The 22,995-nt window shown below is 39.9% G+C and overlaps 1 protein-coding gene across 1 annotated transcript in view; it reads right to left on the bottom strand.

Annotated features, from left to right (window-relative positions):
- Nucleotides 1–22,995, bottom strand: part of LOC134528621 (serine-rich adhesin for platelets-like) — a 120,252-nt gene that overhangs the window by 34,195 nt on the left and 63,062 nt on the right. Inside the window, exon 5 of the mRNA XM_063362372.1 lies at nt 7,322–7,433. Coding sequence (XP_063218442.1) covers nt 7,322–7,433 — 112 coding nt within the window. The remainder of the gene's footprint in view (nt 1–7,321; nt 7,434–22,995) is intronic.

Here is a 22,995-nt window from a genome sequence, read left to right as displayed (position 1 = left end):
ACACGCAATTGGAAGAAACCTAACCAATCACGAACCACAGACGGCGCTAGTGTTATAACACACAGCTGGTCTGGAAGTCTTTTCGCGGAAAATACATGGGATATGGCCCTAGGTATGAAGAATAACTGTTGACTGCAAACTATCAAGTTTGATCGATACTTCTGGATGTATTTAACGTATCTTAAGTTTTCTAAATGTAAATGAAGTTTATGGAATTTTACAGAACTTTTAAGAATATACAAAAAAAAATGAAACTTTTAAATCTAACTTCATCTGCAGGTTGTACTGAAAGGAATTTTCTTTTTTATAAAACACTAGAGGAAATTCAAATGTTTTGATTTTTTATACATTTTGCTAAAAAAAATTATTTCTTTACAACAAATTACTAACCGTTTGGCAACAAACTTTTAAAACACACTTAATTTTGGTGTTTCCATTAAACAAAGCATGCTGCAGGTATCCGTTAGTTCCGAAGCGGTACTATCAATGAAAACTACAACATATGGATAAACGATTTGAAGAGTATTATTTTTTTTTACTTACGCAATAGTTGGCTAATTGTTTGCCATAAGAAACCTCAACGATAGACAAAAAAGACGAATACTCAAACGTACAGAAAACCAGCCAGAATCAGCCGATGCCAAAAATTTAAATGTATAGACAGCACAGAGAATTCCGTGGAAGAAACTCGTCAGAAAAAAATTATAATAGCACAGGGAAAAAAAAAAACACAATGGAGTGACAACGACGAGACAATTTTCACCTGTCACTAAAGTATATGATTTAAAAACACACGTATAATTTTTTATTTGTATGTAGCTTTTATTTTCTTCATCGTGTCAATTATTGTTGCATGTTGCGAGCGTATCATAAAAATTCACGCGTGTAGTTTTTTTTTTTTTTACATAACGCTTCCTGAAGAAGTGTAACTTCAAAAAGCACGTCCACTGTTAAAAAAATTTGGGAAGTATTTTATTTTCGCGGCTCTCGCCTCGGCGCACGAAGGGTCGGTAAGTTGCGGCAGCTAGCGAGGCGCTCGGCGGGCGCTAGAGCGAGAGCGGCGAGGCTAGCGGCAGAGACGGAGCACTAGCTGCTTGATGAAGGGGGGAGGGAGGATGAGGAGGTGTAGGAGAGGGGGGAGAGACTGGTTAACTGCCGGCGGCGGCAGCAGGCAGCGCGCGGTCCTTTCTCGCTTCTATATTTAGCGCGGCGCGCCTTTCCTCTTTTCTCTCTCCTTCTCTCTCTCTCTCTATCTCCGTCTCCGTCTCGCCCCGCTGCGCATGCGCTGACGAGGCGAGGTCGCACGCGCCCAGACATTCCCGGGCTCTGCTTGTCTAACCGCGCGCAGTACACAGCCGCTCCGCGCAGCTCCAGCGAGGAAACATCTCGCTTCCCGCGTCAGAGGGGCCCGGGCTACACTGAACAGTCCGTGTGATATCCTTGACCCTGGACTTCCATGTACACTAGTATGTGTTATAAACGTTATTTCACATAAACAAAGGCGATGTTTCAAAACATTTTTGACGTGACAACGTCTAATAAATCGATGAACGCCGGCTGCACGCGTGAAAAAGCCTCTCGTTACGCACATTGTTCCGTTACGCTGTGTCCCGTCACGCTCATTGTTCCTTTACGCTGTGTGCCGTTACGCTGTCGGCGAGCGCAGCAATAATAGGTTATGTTACAATTGACTAGAAAAATTATGGTGATTCATATAATTGATGATAGATATTTGATTACAGTTTATTTATATGAAAACTTGTTCATAATTATATTTAAACTTTATAGCTAAACGCCAGTTTTTAAAATTGATTACAAGTCATCTACACGTTAACTGTTTCGTCGACTGTTTACAAAGTGAAGTGAAAAGTTAATGTGGTTTTCATTGCTTATTACAACAACAATTTCGGCAATAAAGGTTAATTATTCTTGCATTTTAAAAATCTGATTACTAGTATAATTTCAAGTATTTATTCTTTTATTATTAAAATAAAAATGATTCAATTTTATTCATAAAAGTATGTAATCATTTCATCAATGTTTTGTTATGACGTTGTCACGTTAAACTATCGTCCGTAAACCGACTTTACAGAAAAACAATAGTTTTTAAATAAAACTAATCCTCATGCCGTAATAAACCAATGGCATGCCTAATTTCATAACGCAACAACCTAAGCCCGTGGCGGATCCATTATATTTGTAAAATGTGGGAGAAGGGATGGGTGGGGCTAAACGGGTTTTGAAACATTTGGATATTAAACTTCCGTAAAGATGGAACTTCCTAAATTAGCTATCAACACGTTAGTATAATAGGTAGATGTGCATTAGTGATCATAATTTAACTGCACTGAAACATTGAAATTTTTTAAAGAATTACCAACGTAAACTTTTTCTTCACATTTTCTTATTATGTATTCGCATAACAAATGTTCAAATATTAATCATTGCCACGGATAAGAATACAAAAATTATTTTATTATATGGCAAACATTTGGTATACGCACTATAACTTAAAAAAAATACATCAACACCCTTAAAGGGGACCGAAATTCGTCATCTTGGTTTCAACAGTCATTAGGTCATAACATATTTGTAACCTTTAGTTTTGCAGTTTTGGCCTCGTTTATGTACAGAATACAGTTTAATACAGTGGACGAACTTGAAGGCATTTGAAGTTGAATTCATATTTGAGTATGACTATACAACTATAATAATATTGTAAACTACAAACTATTCAGAACTAATGGTCTCAAAATATTTCTTGATGTGCACTCTCGGCCTTAACGGAAGCAAAATTCCTATACTAAACGATAACTAATTGTTAAAAACTAAAAACTGTAGAAAACAATATGGCGTTTTTCGGTCCTATCTTTCTCCCTTAAAAAACAAAAAAAAATACTGCATTCTGGTTTCAATCCTCAATCGACTAGACTTTGCAACGCCCCGGCATTTCCCAGCAATTATCTTAAGAACACGATAAGAAGCGATTAAATAAGAGTCACTGATAGGTGCCTGACATTTAATTAACTTGCTTCTGATAAAAAATTATATTACGTATCAAGTGATATAGGCGCAGTATTGAAAACACTAAGTTTTTTTTATCGAGTGCTGGTGTAATGTTAAAATAATACGTTTGAAAGTTTGCATTTTTGCCGGTTGTGTGAGAATCCTTCGCTGAAATCGCTAACTTGCAATGGGCTCATAAGCTGATCGTTTGAGATCGCTTAGCCTACTAAACATATAATAGGTTTCTAGCATGGCAATGATAGCGCTAACACAATATTCGGCAAACAAAGTTTAAATGCGAATTTTTCCGTATTTATTACGTGCAACTCTGGAAAGAATTGTATTTGCAAGTCACACTAAACCAGGAATAAAACAACATGAATAAATAAGTACAGAATAAAAGACAAAAAAAAAATAGCTGCAGTAAAAAAAAAGGGTCAACATAAAAGGAATAATGTCGATAAACAAAAACAAAAAAAAATAATGGACATAACGCTTAGCTAACAAAAAAAAAAGTAAAAACTAGAAAACTTGCATGAAACATGAAGCGAAGACAGTTCATGACTCAAGAGATTTTAATATTCAAAGTCTTCAAACTATTTGACAGTCATATAAACTAAGAAACCATTTGGTGGCCGCCACAAAACCATTTTTTATGTGTTCACCCTGTGAAATATTCTTTGGAGACAGCAAATTAATGTTGTGTCTCCAAGACTATTTCATTAGTCAGAGTATTTATTCACTGCTTCATTCTGTTTGCAGTCACTGCAACGTATTGTGTGGTGGTAAATACCTTTTTGTGGTGGTACATATTTGCCACTTGCCATGTTCGGTGATTGGGTTATTTTTATGTTGCTAATTTTAGATGTTAACGTAGAAGTATTTTTAAAATGAAGCTTGAAAGTAAGCCGTGGTCAATACTCAGCTACGGAAACAGAAAATTATTTTACTGCGAACAAGATGCAACTTCTATATAGGCTAGAGATGGTGATTTATAGCTAAAATGAGTTTGTGCCAATACAGTCTGCGAAATAATTAAACTTCTTTTCTCGCTCGTGGTTGGAAGAATTTTTTTTTTTTTTTAACATGCATGGCGTTACTTCCAGACGAAAAACGGACACTCCAGAATACACCAGCTGCATCCTGATTGGCTCAGGTAAGTGGGGAACAAGCTGCGTTAGTCTGTAAAAACCAGAGCTTAAAAAAATAATGTTATAGACCCGAAGAAAGTTTACCGGAACCTAGAAGTCACATACCCGCGTAATCTCCATCTCAAAACATACACTGTAAACAAATGTAGGCCTACTATTTACAAGGAAAAACCTTGGAAACACTGTTGCCAACGATTTCACTTGTAAAACTACAAGACAGAGCTTTGTAAAATTGCATATTGTACAAAACCTTGCCTTGCACTTTTACAAGTGATATCGTTGGCAACAGAGCTTCCAAGGACTATCCTTGTAAAAGTACAAAAAAAATAGAGTGGAGCTTAAAAAATTGTGGGGTTGAAGAAGCTTGGCTTCTGGGTTGTAGCCGTGTCCTTAGCAAATAATTCACCGACGTTACGGTCGAAATTGCAGTCGGCATCATCAGGGAGCAGTAAGTAACTTCTCCATGATGATGGCGACTGCAATGTCGACCGAAACGTCGGTGAATTATTCGCCAATGACACGGCTACAACCCAGAAGCCAAGCTACTTCAGACAATGGCCGTGAAAGCCTGCGGACATTATTAAATTGTGGGGTAGTTATAAAACATTTTTGTTTGTCCAGTTTCTGGAACTTGTTTGGTAATAACCAAGACCAAGAGAACGGTTTGTGTGTCCAGGAGAAGTCAGGAAGTGTAAAATGGATTTCTTTATGACAGTTAAGACATTAAAATATTCTGGCGAGCATAATTTTGTATCATCTTGGACAGCAATCTACTTGTTTTTACCTGTTTCTGTTAGTTCGTACCTACTTTCACATGGTTGAAGATTTTTTTCCAGTAAAGAACTATATGTAGAGACCCGTGAATTTTGCGGATTCATTTCGTGTTAAGCTAAAATTGAAATAATTATACCTTAGTGCTGCTTCTGTTATTGGTTCACTGTTAATCTGGAGTAATGAGGGACAATTAGAGACCCTCACTCGTAGAAGCGTCGAATCACAGGCTGCCCAGTCGAGACGACTCACAAGTCAACAGCCAATGAACAGTTGGCATTTGCCCGAGTGTGTAAAGGACTGTGGAATCTATCCTGGAGGTCGTTGAACCCGTGAATTTTTCCGGTCTCTACTAATTGGCCCAGAGTCATCCAGGTGAGTTGTGAGCCAATAGTAGAGGCAGCATTGAGGTATAACTATTTGTATTTTAGCCTAGCGCGATATGATTTCGCGAATTTTTCCGGTCTCTATTTATAGGCCACCTCCCTGCCGTGAGAGTTCCCTCATTGGCCCCCCGACACCTGGCCAGTTCGCCCCAAGGGCATATCATTGGCGGATAAAGTTCCGCCATATTGCAGGCCAGTTGCGTCTTTTTTTTTTTTTTGCATGTGCAACTGCACTGTTAAAACCTAACTTGGTAACGTTCGTAAACCTTAAAATGTAAGTTACTAACCTCTGTATACGACTGTACGGGGAATTTCATCACACAAATATAGTAAGTTTTCTATGAATTTAACCTTTTTTTTTATAAAGCAAACGTAGAATAGAAACCATGGTTGGAGATAAAGATTTATAGCTTTAAAAATATGTTTGATAGGCTTTAGTAAATTTTGTTATATGTTCTTAACGACGAAAGAAGATCGCGATGTACTCTCAGACAATGATGTAACTAGAGACCGGAAAAATTCGCGAGTTCATTTCGCGATAGGCTAAAATACAAATAGTTATACCTCAGTGCTGCCTCTGCTATTAGCTCACAACTCACCTGGATGACTCTGGGCCAATTAGAAACACCCAACCAAAGCTGTATCGAATCACAGGCTGCTACGTTGGGACGTCTCACAAGACAGCAGCCAATGAGTGGGTCACATTTGACCGAGTGTACGTAGAACTATGGAGTTCATCCTACAGGTCATCGAACCCGCGAATTTTTCCGGTCCCTAGATGTAACATATGCTACAATACAGAACGTCTGTGAGTCGCTCTGAAATAACGTCATGTAAAAAGAATTGTTCCAATCCTTAACGTAAGAAAAGGTCGCAGTGAATTATGACTATCTTAGCGCAAAGTACACTCGCAATAGGCCCATATATAGAAACCGGAAAAATTCGCGAGTTCAATTACCTCCAGGATAGACTCCACTATCCTCTACACACTCGGGCAAATTACAACAGTTCATTGGCTGTTGACTTGTGAGTCGTCTCGACTGGGCAGCCTGTGATTCGACACTTCCACGAGTGAGGGTCTCTAATTGGCCCTCATTACTCCAGATTAACAGTGAACCAATGGCAGAAGCAGCTCTAAGGTATAATTTATTATTTGAAGTGTAGCATTTCACGAAATGAATCCGCGAATTTACAGGTCTCTAACGTGAAAAGATTTCGGGAATATTTCAAGTAAATTTCTTCTGTCGGCACACCAGCCGTAGCCATCCAGGACGGAAGAAAACTCGCCCTGACAGGCCCGGACAAACAGGGTGATGGCTTTTCTTGCAAACGGCCGTCAATCACAAGGTTACAATCGCTAGCTCGGGCATGCCTTATTGCAGTCTAATGAGTAGAGACCTGAAAAATTCGCGGATTCATTTCGTGAAACACTACAATTCAAATAATAATACCTGAGTGCTGCTTCTGCCATTGGTTCACTGTTAATCTGGAGTAATGAGGGCCAATTAGAGACCCTCACTCGTGGAAGTGTCGAATCACAGGCTGCCCAGTCGAGACGACTCACAAGTCAACAGCCAATGAACAGTTGGCATTTGCCCGAGTGTGTAGAGTATAGTGGAGTCTATCCTGGAGGCCATTGATCACGCGAATTTTTCCGGTCTCTAATAATGCGAGATCGGTAGAGACCGGAAAAATTTGCGGATTCAACTACCTCTGGGATAGCCTTCATTATCCTCTGCATTTTTCAAGCAAACACGTGTGTTCATTGGGTGCTAACTTGTGAGGCGTCTCCACTGGGTGGCTTGCGATTCGATGATTCTTTGGTCGATAATCTCTCATTGGCCCAGAGAGCTCAAGTTAAACTTGGAGCCAATAGCAAAACCAGCAGAATTGTACACGTATTGTACGAATTGTACAGCCTATCGCGAAATTAATCCGCGAAGTTGTCCGGTCCCTACTAATGAGAGATCGGATTGCACGCCCCTGGCGACAGAAGGTGGTACTCACACGAGTGCATGCACTCCACGGCGGTGGAGGCGCCCACCAGGTAGCCCCGACACAGCCGACACGTGATCTGCCCGGCCAGGTCCTTGAGCAGGCACCGCCTGCCGGCCTCCGCCTGCAACACGGCACACCGCTCTGCCACACCGCTCTGCCACACCCTGTATACACACCGCTCTGCTACACCCTCTATACACACCGCCCTGCGACATCCTGTATACACACCGCTCTGCCACACCGCTCTGCCACACCCTGTATACACACCGCTCTGCGACATCCTATATACACACCGTGCACCCACATTCTGTACATACACCGCTCTGCTACACCCTCTATACACACCGCCCTGCGACATCCTGTATACACACCGCTCTGCCACACCGCTCTGCCACACCCTCTCTACACACCGCTCTGCCACACCCTCTCTACACACCGCCCTGCCACACCCTCTCTACACACCGCCCTGCCACACCCTGTATACACACCGCTCTGCCACACCCTCTCTACACACCGCTCTGCCACACCCTCTCTACACACCGCCCTGCCACACCCTGTATACACACCGCTCTGTGACACCCTGTATACACACCGCTCTGTGACACCCTGTATACACCGTGCTGCCACATCCTCTATACACACCGTGCTGCCACATTCTGTACACACACCGCTCTGCCACACCGCTCTGCCACACCCTCTCTACACACCGCCCTGCCACACCGCTCTGCCACACCCTCTCTACACACCGTGCTGCCACATCCTCTATACACACCGTGCTGCCACATTCTGTACACACACCGCTCTGCCACACCGCTCTGCCACACCCTCTCTACACACCGCCCTGCCACACCGCTCTGCCACACCCTCTCTACACACCGTGCTGCCACATCCTCTATACACACCGTGCTGCCACATCCTCTATACACACCGTGCTGCCACATTCTGTACACACACCGCTCTGCCACACCGCTCTGCCACACCCTCTATACACACCGCTCTGCCACACCGCTCTGCCACACCCTCTCTACACACCGCCCTGCCACACCCTGTATACACACCGCTCTGTGACACCCTGTATACACCGTGCTGCCACATCCTCTATACACACCGTGCTGCCACATCCTCTATACACACCGTGCTGCCACATTCTGTACACACACCGCTCTGCCACACCGCTCTGCCACACCCTATATACACACCGCTCTGCGACATCCTGTACGCACACCGCGCTGCGACACCCTATATACACATTGCTCTGCCACACCCTGTACGTAAACCACTCTGCGACACCCTATATACACACCGCTCTGCGACATCCTATATACACACCGTGCTGCCACATTCTGTACGTACACCGCTCTGCCACATTCTGTACACACACCGCTCTGCGACACCCTATATACACACCGCTCTGCCACATTCTGTACACACACCGCTCTGCGACACCCTATATACACACCGCTCTGCGACATCCTGTACGCACACCGCGCTGCGACACCCTATATACACACCGCTCTGCCACACCCTGTACGTACACCACTCTGCGACACCCTATATACACACCGCTCTGCGACATCCTATATACACACCGTGCACCCACATTCTGTACGTACACCGCTCTGCGACACCCTGTACCTATACACCGCTCTGCGACATCCTATATACACACCGTGCTGCCACATTCTGTACGTACACCGCTCTGCGACACCATGTATACACCGCTCTGCGACACCCTATATACACACCGCTCTGCGACATCCTATATACACACCGTGCACCCACATTCTGTACATACACCGCTCTGCGAAATCCTGCACATACACCGCTCTGCCACATTTTGTACATACACCACTCTTCTACACCATGTAAATGCACAGCTCTGAGACATCCTATACACGTCACGACACTCCACCAATTCATCGCTGGATTTTTGGCACACTAAACAAATTATTACACATTTTTTTACACATATGTATAGACATATAGCCAATCTTCTATTCAAGGTATTGAAAAATGTTAAATATATGAAACAAAAAAAATATTTTCGGCAAATTCCACAGGCGTAGGTAGATTTCGAAGTAACTATTTTTTTCTGAAAATGTTCTGGGAACTTCTATTAACTTTTGAAATATTTTAATAACTTAATGTACATGGCATCCTATATGTTCGCCATTATTCCGAAATTATAGATAAAACATTTTCTCATATTCCATGCAGCGGCGGAATGGTTGCCAGTGTTTTTAACTTAATGCACAGAGCATTGAATAGCTAAGAACGAATTTCATATTATGCCTACTGAAGTAGTTACGAATTTTTTTGACCTTCAAAAACTACTTTTCATATCTTGCACTAATACGTGGTAGTGTAAAAATTTGCTCTGGTTCAAGGTTTAAAATAATATTAAGATGGTTTAAAATAAATTTTCACTAATCTGATAGCAAGGAAGTTTCGATTTTTTTTATGACCATGTATTTACAGCAACAGTTCGTTTCATCAAAAATTTGTTTCAGCCAAAGGTTTTAGATAATGTTGCAATTTTTTTCAATAATTTTTACCTAACTGATTTGATAGTATATCCATTAAAAATAGTTATGATTTTTTTTTTTGCTTTTCACCCTTTTTATTTCCGCCCCTTGCAGTATTGGTTGGTTATATAAAAACTTACTTAGACAAACGTTTTAGGCAAAATTTAGACAGTTTAAAAAATTTAAGAACGGACACCATAGTCTACATGGTAAGGAAGTTTTATTTTTTTATTCCAACCCTTGTTTTTTTCAAGCCCTTGCGGTAATGGCTCATCTTATCAATAACTGCTACAGACCAAAGTTTTAGATATTTTTAGAAGATTTACAATTAATTGTAACAGATTTTATTGTTTACCTAATGAGGGAGTTGTACATTGTTTTTAGTCCTTTAAACCATTCTTTATTTAACACTTAGCAGTAATGGTTGGTTGAAACAAAAATTGTTTCTGACAAAAGATTTAGATAAAAATTATAAGATTTACAAACAATTTGAATGGTTTAGCTGGTATGCCTACTAAGTCAGTAATTAATTTCTTGTCCTCTAAATAATTTTTTCCATTCTGGCAGTTATGGTTGGTCGCATAAAAAAATCATCTAGATAAAAAAACTTTGGTATTACTCCAACAAGTTATAATACGTTCAAACGTGTGCGATATTCGTCATATTGTGAGAGTTATAGCTTTGAATATATATAATGTATAGAAGTCGCGAGTGGATAGGATTTACTCTACGTTTTTCAAAAGCATATGATGAGCAGCTTGGGAACTTCACCGCTGCAGTGCGCTGCCGTAACGCCCTGTATCGTCTTAGTTGTTATTTACACGTTAGAGTGCAGCACTGTCGCCTGCTGTCATTCCCCGCACCACCCACCTATCATTCACTGCAGCTCAAGTTCGTTCAACGGGAGGGGGAAGGGGTGTTTGAAGATTTCGACACTTGTCCGCCAGGTACCACCACAAGTCGATGCCCTAGAGATGGTGGCGATTGCGGCGGTGAATTAACCAACTATCTCAAAACCGTATTAGAAATTTTAACCTGGGCTGGCGACTTCTATACAGTATATATATTCAAAGGTTATAGTAACTGTTCTGTTTTTTTTTAAAAACTTCCCCATTTTTACCTATATAATCGGATTTTGTCCAATAACGAGCTCGACCGAGATTTTATGTAGGTATCAGTTTGGAAGAGATTTGTGAAAAATTACGACATTTATCGTGTCCATACATTTATGATAAATATATAAACTTTTGAGTTGACAATGGTTTTGGGGTCTATGGACCATGAAACGGAAAACTATGGTAACGGCTACAATCGGTAGTCTTTATAATAAATTTACTTAACAAACCAATGCTATTCTACTGCAGTGTTTCACAATGCTTATCTAGATCGTATGCTTTGTTAGCCAGAGTCAATTGTCTTGTTGCGGCCATCTTCAAGAGCGAACAAAGTTTCCGAAACGTTGGGCAATCCACAATTTTTCTCGTAAGTGCCCTGTACCCAACAGCCAAGAACAAGTTAATAATGGTTATGTTAATGTTATGTTAATGTTACGTAAATGTTATGTTAATGTTATGTTAATGTTACGTTAATGTTATGTAAATGTTAGGTTAATATTACGTAAATGTTATGTTAATGTTAAGATAATGCTTGGAACTGATTGATGTAAAATACTTAGGCATAGCGGATTTTTTTATACGATATTCTGTTTTTGAATCAACCAACAGCTTGCGGCACACCTACACAGGCTTCGCTGGCAATGGTGGTCGGGCGATCCTGTAGCATGCACACATGTCGACAGCGCGCTACACACGACCAAGTCGTGAAGGCCGCAGAAGATTGGCGTCGTCCGACACTCCCAGGTAGGGGCAGGCATTTTTCGCGAAAAACCCTGAACGTCTACTAGACTGCAACAAGGTATACCCGCACCAGCGGTTTCTTCCTTGTGATTGGCGGCCGTCTGCGAGAGAAGTCGTCGCGTTGTTTTACCGAGCCACTCAGGACGCGTTTGATTCCGCACTGACTTTATGTGATTGGTAGAGACCGGAAGAATTCGCGGATTCATTTCACGATATGATAGAAGCCAAACAACTGTACCTTTATATTGCTTCTGTGATTGGCTCACAGTTTATCTGAAGGACTTTGAGCCAATGAAAAACCTAAAGTATCGAATCGCAAGCGTCCCAGTTGACAGGTGTCACGAGTCAATAGCCAATGAGCAGGTGGCATTTGCCCGAGCGTGTAGGGGATTGTCGAGTATAACCTACAGGTCATCCAAAGCGCGAATGTTTCCAGTCTCTAGTGATTGGTGTTGTAACAATCGACATGTGCCTAAAAGAAACTTGCCCAATCACGGAACACAGACGGTGCTACATTGTTTTGACTTTCAGCTAGTCTCGAAATCTTTTCGCGAAATATGCATGCCCCTACTCCCAGGTCATCGCTAGAGACCGGAAAAATTCGCGGATTCCTTTCGAGACAGGCTGGAATCCAAACTCGTTTAGATTAATGCTGCGCCAGTGATTGGACCGCAATTTACCTGAAGGACTCTGAGCCAATGGCAAACACTCAACAAAAGAAGTACCGAATCATAAGAATCGCAGTAAACAGGTGTCCCGAGTCGGTAGCCAATGACCAGGTGATAGTTGCCCGAGTACATAGAGAATCGTGGAGTCTATCCTAGTGGTCATTGAAACCGAGAATTTTTCCAGTCCCTAACCATCGCAGCTCCTGCAGTCGGTTCCGCCTTACGACCGAGCTTCAGAGAAAACAACGCGGTCTGAAAACTGTTCGAGACATCCGAGTGGTGTCTGTTCACGAAAAGCATTTTAGAATACTCTGAGAGTGGATCAGTAGGGCCATGCAGATTACGCGAAAAGTTTTTGAGACTAGCTGAAAGTTAAAACACTGTAGCATCGTCTGTGTTTCGTGATTGGGTGAGTTTCTTCCAGGTACATGTCGATTGTAACAACACCAATCACAGTAAGTCAGTGCGGAAGCAAACGCGTCTTGAGTGGCTCAGTCAAATAAGGCAACGACTTCTCTCGCAGACGGACGCCAATCACAAGGAAAAAACCGCTGGTGCGGGTATACCTTGTTGCAGTCTAATAGGTGTGCGGATCTTTTCGCGAAAAATGCCTGCCCCTACGGATCAGTACTTATTTTTCTGTAATTTTTATTTTTAAACTGTATTTTTAGAAGAGTGGAAAGGGCTAGAACGCGTGTTTTCAGAGTTATTTTCTTTAGACATTATATTGAATTTTAATAAATTCCTCTTTTTAACTTTCATCTCTATAAAACTAACGCAAGGTTTCTTAGGTTATATTTTATATATTTATTTCTTAGTTATCACAAGTTTATAAATGTTTACATTCGTCAAAATACCGCATGTAATTTGAAGTGACTAGATGCACTCACATACAAGCTTGCTTTCGTGAGTGATAAATTTCCTCGTTAATTAAGTGAATATTGTTAACAAAGTGTAATAAAAGGGGGGAAATAAATTATTATTATTATTATTATTATTACATGAAACGTCCGGTAAAGATTCTTGAAAGCATCCAAGGGTCTTGCAACTCACCTTTACGTTAAATTCTCCGCCATGTAATGTTACGGTCGTCGCTCATATATGCACGACGAGAAGACTGCGCGCCAGTCCAGAGGAGACACCGCGCTAGAAGCACCAGCGAGCGTCGCGCTTATCATCCAGCCTCACTAACACACACACACCCCTGACGAGGCGGGCCCCATTAGCTGAACATGTTTGGAAGCCCTGTTTAGCATTCTGCTTCTCAGTGCCTCTCCGCCTGATGAAGTGCTGGGAACTACTTTCCCAAGATGGAGAGAGCTGGCAACAGTGCTGATATACACTCGCCTCGCCGGGTTCTATTTTGATTTATGTTTCCGGTGGTTTCCCGGAAGCCAATCCCGGCCAATACTGGGTTACCTCACTGCAGGCCGTGACCTTGAACTGTGTTGTGATGTTCAACTGCTCGATATGCTGCCATCTTCACTGGCTACGTCTGCACTGAATTAATAAAATAACTTGTCTATGCAGTTACGGGCAGTAAGCTTTTTTTTAGAAGGATGATTTTTGTATGAGCATGAACTGACTGTAAATAATTTATTACTAGTGGCAGGCACTTTTCGCGAATAGATCTGAACGCCTGTTAGACTTCAACAAGGTATTCCCGCACCAATGGTTTCTTCCTTGTGATTGGCGGCCGTCGGCGAGAGAAGTCGTTGCCTCATTTGGCCGAACCACTCCGGACGCGTTTGCTTCCGCACTGGATTACTGTGACTGGTGGTTTAACAATCGACATGTAGCTGAAAGAAACTCATCCAATCACGACACACAAAACGATGATACATTGTTTTAACTTTCAGCTAGCCTCAGAATCTTTTCGCGAAATATGCATGCCTTTATTTATTACTTAAGATTAAAATATACAAAAGTTAATAAAGCTTTTTAACGTCGAACGATGTGAATAAATATAGGGCCTATATTAATATTTAATTACGTCTTCATTAAATAAAAAAAATTAAAATAATTATTGTACATTTTAAAGATATAGTAGGCTTATAAAGTCTTCGGTGTCCAACCAGGACATGGTTATTATAAACAAGAACTCTTATCGCTGTCTCGTACGTCATCACAGGAAGTTTAGAGCTACACTGCTCTGTCTCCGCCATGTTGTGCGTGATAACACAATACATGAGACTTATTAACGATTTATTTATAGAAAAAAATCTTATTTTTTGACGTGACGTCTAATAAATCGATGAACGCCGGCTGCACGCACGAAAAGGTGTAGTGTTACGCACATTGTCCCGTTTCGCTGTGTCCCGTTACGCTCATTTTATATTGCTCTTTGCTACCTGAACCTCCTAGCATTGTGACCGAGTCCGTGGCGTAATTCTGTTTTCATGCATTTCAATGTAACATTTTCATTGCTCTTTGCTAACCCGTTCCTCCTAGCATTGCTGCAGAATCCGTGGAGCAAATATATTATTTTTGACTGTATCTTGGTGTTGGGTAGGCCATTTTCCTTCACATCATCCTTTAAACACTCCCATTCGTTTCCTACTTTTCCTATCATCGTCCTATCCTTAACAGAATAACACAGATTGAAAGAAGTTAAATAGCAAACATGTATAAAAGTTATTGTTAAAATAATCTCTTCGTTAAGGTAATAAACACATTTGAATTAATGGTGAAAATAAAAGTAAATTTATCAATTAAATTGTAGATTTCATTTCACTGCTTCTTTGTATCCATACAAAATAGTGATAATTCAATAAAATGATTCAATTTTATTCATAAAAGTATGCAATCTTTTCATCAATGTTTTGTTATGACGTCACGTTAAACTATCGTTCGTAAACCGACTTTTACAGACAACCAATTTTTATTTTTGTTTGAATTAAATATATCCAGCTTTAAATGAAAGGTAATTGTTAATCTACGAATTATTACTGTACACAACTATAAGTAAGTTCTGTTTGTTGTTTTTGCGTTAGTGGTTTTAATTTGATATTAATATTTATTTGTGGTTACAATATGTACCTACTGGGACTTGCATCAGAAACTTTACTTTTCAGCAATACTGAATAGCTTCATCACAAAAAAATTAAAAATTGCGAGCACTATTGCTATGACAACCCAAGCTTGCCATTACTGTGAATATAGGCTACATATACTATTTAAAAATGATGTATTCGCCTGAAGCAACATACATAAAGTTTCAAACTCACTGTCGTCAGGAACAAAAGGTAGCGGCCAAAACGGCGTGGTCGAGTGCATTCTTCGCTGGCTACGATAATGGCTAGAGACCTGAAAAATTCGCGGGTTCATTTCGCGATAGGATAGAATCCAAATACACTTGCCTTTCTTGCTGCTTCAGTGATTGGACCACAGTTTATCTGAAGGACTCTGGACCAATGAAAAACGTTCGACAGAAGAAGTATCGAATCACAAGCTTCCCAGTTAACACTTGTCACGAGTTAGTAGCCAATCAGCAGGTGTAATCTGCACAAGTACATAGAGGATCATGGAGTATATCCTAGAAGTAATTGAAAACGGGATTTTTTCCGGTCCCTAATAATGGCAGTACCAACAAATTGACTTAAATATTGTTGCATCATGGTCATTAATGTGCGCAGCTAATACTCGAAAGCTATCCAGGGTCAGTTTGCAAATAACGTTAACTACTGGAGGTACTGAGACAACACAAAGCATAAATTGTCCTGTTAAGAATCTGAACCCAGTATTACTGCGAACTCCTTTTTACATGCTTTATATTAGCTTCACCTGTATGTTTGTCTGTCCGTCTGTAACGCTTTCGACTAAGAGTGAGTGGCTCATCACTGTAAAATGTCCCACCAATTTCATTACGTTCGTTAGCCGAGCGGTCTAAGGCGCGCGACTTCTGTGACGTCAGCATTCGGATTCAGCGATCGTGGGTTCTACTCCCGGCCACGCCGAAAAAAAAAATGTTTTTTTTTCCCCGGTAAATTCTAAGATTATATTCATACATCTAACTGTAAATGATTCTGAGAGACTTTACCATTTCTTTGTGACGTTGCAACTCCAAATAGTTATCTCAGATGGTAATAGGTAGTGTCGGTAACTCATTTCCCTATGATAATTATACATAAATATAGTTTAAAAAACTAAAAAAACATGCTTTTAAAGAATATCAAACTAAAAAGTTAAAAATAAATATAGTTTAAAAAACTAAAAAAACATGCTTTTAAAGAATATCAAACCAAAAAGTTAAAAATAAATATAGTTTTAAAAACTAGAGAAACATGCTTTTAAAGATTATCAAACTTAAAAGTAAAAAAATAATTTTAAAATTTAATTTATGACAATAGTATATAAGCAATAGGTACTAGTATAAATGAGAAAAAAGCATGGGGCGCTTAATATACAAAAAATATGGCACAAAGCACCTCAAGCTTTTTTCTCATTTATACTAGTATTGCATATATACTATTGTCATAAATTAAATTTTAAAATTATTTTTTTACTTTTAAGTTTGATAATCTTTAAAAGCATGTTTCTTTAGTTTTTAAAACTATATTTATTGTAGTGATACAGTTGTTTCCACGTAAACGCACAACTTTACAAATTAATGTCTGTAATTTTAAATGAATTATAGGCCTATCTGTCCGATATACAAAAAAAAATTACAGTGTGCGCGAATCGCATAACTTGTAAGGTTTCCACTGACTTCTATTAGCAATAGACTTGTAAGGTTTCCACCGACTTCTATTAGCAATAGACTTGTTAAGTTTCCAGGCCATCTATTAGCAATAGACTTGTAATGTTGACCTACTTTGAAGGTAAACTCATGCGTAGGGACCGGAAAAATTCGCGGGTTCAATGACCTGTAGGATGAACTCCATAGTTCTACATACACTCGGTCAAATATCACCCACTCATTGGCTGCTGTGTTTAGAGACGTCCCAACGTAGCAGCCTGTGATTGGATACAGCTTTGGTTGGGTGTTTCTCATAGGCTCAGAGTCATCCAGGTGAGTTGTGAGCCAAAAGCAGAGGCAGCACTGAGGTATAACTATTTGTATTTTAGCCTATCGCGAAATGAATTGCGAATTTTTCCGGCCTCTATCCGTTACGTATAGGTATCCGTGCATTGTGGAAGCGGCAGACGCGACAGTGGAATGTTCCAGTTCCAGTTCCAGTGCAGAACGGGCATAAGGGCGACTCCGGCTCGCACATCGAACGCCTCGTTGCCTCTACGCTCTACGAACTGGCGCGCGGCCTTCTCGTCGTGTCAGCTACTCTGTGCGAGTGGGAACTTTTTTCTTTCTAATTTTAATTTTGAACTGGGATAGAAATACTTGCGCCTGCCTCTACCAAGCGTTCGTGGAAACAATTGTTTCGGCCAGCCATACTTTCACAACATATATACATAGGGACCTGAAAAATTCGCGAGTTCATTTCGCGATAGACTGACATCCAAAAATGTATAACGTCGTACAGCTTCTGCGATTGGCCCACATTTTATCTGGGGAACATCGGGCCAATGGAAAACCCTAAACCAAGAAAGTGCCGAATCATGGACAAATTGGTTGAGACGTCCAACGAGTCAGCAGTCAATGAACAGGTGTCATTACCCCGAGTTTTTTTTTAGTACTGTGGAGTCTATCCTAAAGGACAATGAACCCGCGAATTTTTCCGGTCCCTACATATACACATTTAAAACCAAAACGAAAAAAAACTAAAAAAACTTATTTATGGACATATTAAAGGGCGTATAGATTCCTGCTAAACTGTCATTTCTGTAACATTTTCCGTGAATTTACGGAAAATTGGTCCCGCGTAGTTAAAAACACGCACGAAACTGCGTAGTTAAAAACACGTATACACGTATACGTAACTGAATTCAAGGACGAACAATACCGAAGACACACGAAGATACACGAAGCAGTCTTCGTCGTCGCAGACTGACTACGCTATTTGCAGTTTCAACTGAGACACCAGCGCCAATCACAACACGCCTCGAAACATACCGCAGTGAGACAAAACTGCTGATGTTAGTTACCTGCAATCGTGTAGATAAGAAAGCATCGTCGATAAGAGACAGGGTGACGGAATGCGACTCACACTACCTATTCGTGTTTAAACACAAACATGTTACCTTTCGTCGTGAAAAAAAAAAGAGAAAAAAAAAACATAAGTTTCAGTTTCAAGCGATTTAAGGTTCGAACTTTCGAACTTGATTTAACATAGTTCTTTGCAAGATAGAGCATGAAACAAATTCAAGCAATATTGAATGACACGCAAGTTAAAAAATTGATTTAAGGTGTTTGTATACGTTTAGAATTCATGCGCCGTTAGAAAACAAATTGTAAAATAACGGCAAAATTCCATTGTAAGAATTTATTAAAAGTTTCCCACAATATTTCAAATATATTGTTAGCCTTTTCTATGGTTTAGGAAATGATATTTAGAAAAAAATTGTTTTACTTCAGTGATTAACCTACTGCAATGTATAAAAACAAATAAAGCAAGAAAAAATACATTATTTAAATTTTAACTTGAATAAAACAACTACCCTGCAACTCGTACATTCAGGAAGAGATACAAATTTTGGATTCATAGATACTTAAATCTGAATAGTTTTAGTTTTCTGTCACGTTGAGGACTTTCAAGTGTGATTGGCTAATAAGGCATAGAGTACAGTTATTTGCGATACGTTTTTAAGCGTCAAGGTAAAGTGCAGCACCCTTTGAAAAAAAAATCCGTAGGTTACTTGCAATAAAACTGTCTGGACGTCTACGTAAAACAAAAGACGCTTTATATTATCTTTGAAATATTTGTGCAATGGGAGTGCATAACTTTATGTAAGTTTTTGGACTTAAGCCATTGCTAAGCACATGTATGTATGTAGAAGAAAACTACAAAAAAACCCAAAAGACAAAAACAAAAACACAAATTAAGCAAAAAAATTGCTGTTGTCAATAGAATATAAACACCACATAATATTCCATAACAATTTTCCATAACATTTTTTTTTGGTTCAATATATTTGTGCTGTAAACATTTATGGTTTTTTTTTCGTTCTGTTAGTCCATTTTTCTTTGTTTGTTGACCATATTCCTGTTATGGAATATTATGTGGTGTTTATATCCTATTGACAACAGCAATTATTTGCTTAACTTGTGTTTTTGTTTTGTCTATTGGATTTTTTTGTAATTTTCTTCTACAGGCATACATGAGCTTAGCAATGGCGTATGTCCAAAAACTTACATCAAGTCAAAAGACGCTTCGTTCTCCTCATTGACAGACTATCCGTACAGCCTAAGTTACAGAGAATTGACGAGACCTTCCGTAGATAATATTGGTTTTTAGCACATCCAGGCGAGCATTCTACACGCGTGTGTTACCGGATGATGTAATTGTGTCTCATTCCCCTAATTCCGCGTGTTTTGTAACGCAGGGTCAGTTCTCAACAACACTAGAGCTGTAGCAAACCGTATGTATTCGGTACTGAGTAACGGGTGCGACATCTAGTACCGAGTAACGAAACGTTACAAACGGCTGCATTTCGTTACTCGCATTTTTCGTATGTTTTACGCATGCGCGCGCATATTCGATGAATTTACGTTACAAAGAACGATGTTTGTTTATAAAGTAAAGTATAATTTAAAAATTCGTCGTCCAAGTTTTTTACTGTTTATAAGAAAGTATTTTTTACAAATTAGAAATATGTATTTTTTTGTTTTTTATTATCGTATTTTCACTTTTTTTTGTTTTTATCTTAAAAGAGATAATATAATAAAATCGCTCTAATGAGATTTAATTGTTTCTTGTTTAATAAAAACTGTTAATTATCAAATATTGTTAATTGTTTGTATTCTATTTATTATTATTTACGTGTCGTCATACTGTACGCGTACGCAATACGACTCGATTCGTTGCTGTAACATAACATAGCATGTTATGCGGTATCAGAAGTAACGAGTAACGTAACGAAGAGATAGTAACGAGTACTAATTGTTATAGTAACGAATACATACGGGTACGCATTTTTTCGTTACTTTAAACACCTCTAAACAACACACGTAACAACAAACCACACAGGAAGTGACTCGTGTTGTGTTAGATAATTAGAGACCGGAAAAATTAGCGAGTTCATTTCGCGATAGGCTAAAATACAAATAGTTATACCTCAGTGCTGCCTCTGATATTGGCTCACAACTCACCTGGATGTCTCTGGGCCAATCAGAAACACCCAACCTAAGACTTTATCGAATCACAGGCTGCTACGTTGGGACGTCTCACAAGACAGCAACCAATGAGTGGGTGACATTTGACCGAGTGTACGTAGAACTATGGAGTTCATCCTACAGGTCATTGAACCCGCGAATTTTTTCGGTCCCTATAGATAATGTAACACGTAAACTTGTAACTTGCTGATGCAAATTTTTTGAATACACAAATTCTGACTTTCGTTTTCAAATTTCACACCCCTTTCCCCTTCGGTTAGAATTCCTGTATCCACCACACTGTTAAGGAATTTTAATGAAACTCAAGGGCCGGAAAAATGCTGGATAAACCGGTAAGTGGCCTCGAAAAAGTAAGCAGGGCGAATTTGTCACGAGCTAAAATATGAAACTATAGATACGAAAAGGATAACGTTAAGAATGATTTTCGGATGAAACAATGGAATTATAGTCAGAAAGAGGACTTGATAATAGCCACGCCGCCTCTTGTTAAAATTTTCCAATTACTCCGTCCTTCATGACTCCACATGTTTTTGGAACAGCACATTACTATTACGTCACGCCAGTCGACACGTTAGTTGAGTAGCTTCATTCCCACCCTCCTTCAACGTTTTTTTTTTTGACGTGACAACGTCTAATAAATCGATGAACGCCGGCTGCACGCAAAAAAAGTGTCCCGTAACGCACATTGTGCCGTTACACTGTGTCCCGTTACGCTCATTGTACGCTTGCGCCGCATCTATCTCTCTTCCACTCGATTGGAACAACCACCGATTTGACTTTTTCGAGGCACATTAAACTTGAAACACTCCCATTCGTTTCCTACTTTCCTATCATCGTCCTATCCTTAACAGAATAACACAGATTGGAAGAAGTTAAATCGCAAACACGTATAAAAGTTATAGTTAAAATAATCTCTTCGTTAAAGTAATAAACATATTTGAATTAATGAGTGCAAAATAAAAGTAAATTCATCAATTAAATTGTAGATTTCATTTCACTGCTTCTTTGTATCCATACAAAATAGTGATAATTCAATTAAAAATGATTCAATTTTATTCATAAAAGTATGCTATCATTTCATCAATGTTTGGTTATGACGTTGTGACTTTAAACTATCGTCCGTAAACGACTTTACAGACAACCAATTTTTTTTTGTAAATGTAACAGCAATGTAAAGTTACGGATAATTGTAAATTGATACATTTACGTGAAAACAACTGTATTTTTTAAAAAAAAATAGTGTTCGCATTTATACTGGGTTCGGATTCTTACCCCTACATTAAGTTATTATTATTTTCCCATCAGTACTTCAAACAGTTAAGTTGTTTGTAAACCGTTCCATGAATAGCTTTCCAGTATTAATAAACGTAATTAAAAAATAAGCCCTATTAATGAATGAATATTCGATTACCTTTTACCTGAATTATAAAACAATGCAACTTCCGTATGAAATACTCTGTATAATCTCTAAAAAAACACATTTCATGTGCGAAAAAATAACTACAGACATGTGTTGTACAAAATTAGTTTATATTTTTCTTTTAGTGTAAATTACTCTATCTTGGCAACTGGTTTCTGATGGAATCTTTTGAAAAGTACAGAATTTTTTTTTCCTGTCCACCTAGAGATGTAGGGAGATAGATGGGTTTATAAAACAAGAAACAATCACTAGAGACCGGAAAAATTCGCGGGTGTAACGACCTCCAGGATAGAATCCACTATACTCTGCACACTCGGGCAAATGTCAACTGTTCATTGGCTGTTGACTTGTGAGTCGTCTCGACTGGGCAGCCTGTGATTCGACGCTTCTACGAGTGAGGGTCTCTAATTGTCCCTCATTACTCCAGATTAACAGTGAACCAATGGCAGAAGCAGCACTCAGGCATAATTATTTGAAGTGTAGCATTTCACGAAATGAATCCGCGAATTATTTCAGGTCTGTAACAATCAGCTGTTATCTTATTAAGTGGACTGTAAATATTATTTTTTAGGCCCATTCCTTGAGTCAGCTCTTGTACACAGTAACGGCACCCACGCCCCAGGTTGAGCCCAACTGATCCCAGGACCCTGAAGGCCACTAGTAGAGGCTCGGGCGACTGACAAGGTAGGTACACCTGACACCAGGCCGGGTGTCCGAATGATTTGGGCAAAAACGCAGGACGCGTCTTGATTCTTAAGCACCAAGTGGGTCTGGGAACCGGTTCCCGGGCGGCGGGCACTTTCCGCGCCGGTGGCAGCGCACTGCGGCGACCGGTTCGCACTGCGCGCTCATTCCCGGGACCTCCAGGGCCCGCCGGGTCTCGGAGACTGCGAGTCCCTGAGAGAGACCACCAGTCTCTAGTGCGTCTCGGAGAGGGCGAGAACCGAGCGAGACCTCCAGGTGCTGTTGGATCTCGGAGAGCGA

Source organism: Bacillus rossius, chromosome 1 (assembly GCF_032445375.1).
Source record: "Bacillus rossius redtenbacheri isolate Brsri chromosome 1, Brsri_v3, whole genome shotgun sequence".
In the NCBI taxonomy this organism is placed as follows: Eukaryota; Metazoa; Arthropoda; class Insecta; order Phasmatodea; family Bacillidae; genus Bacillus; species Bacillus rossius.
Note: the sequence above shows the minus strand (reverse complement) of the source record. Positions and strands in the feature narration are given on the sequence as shown.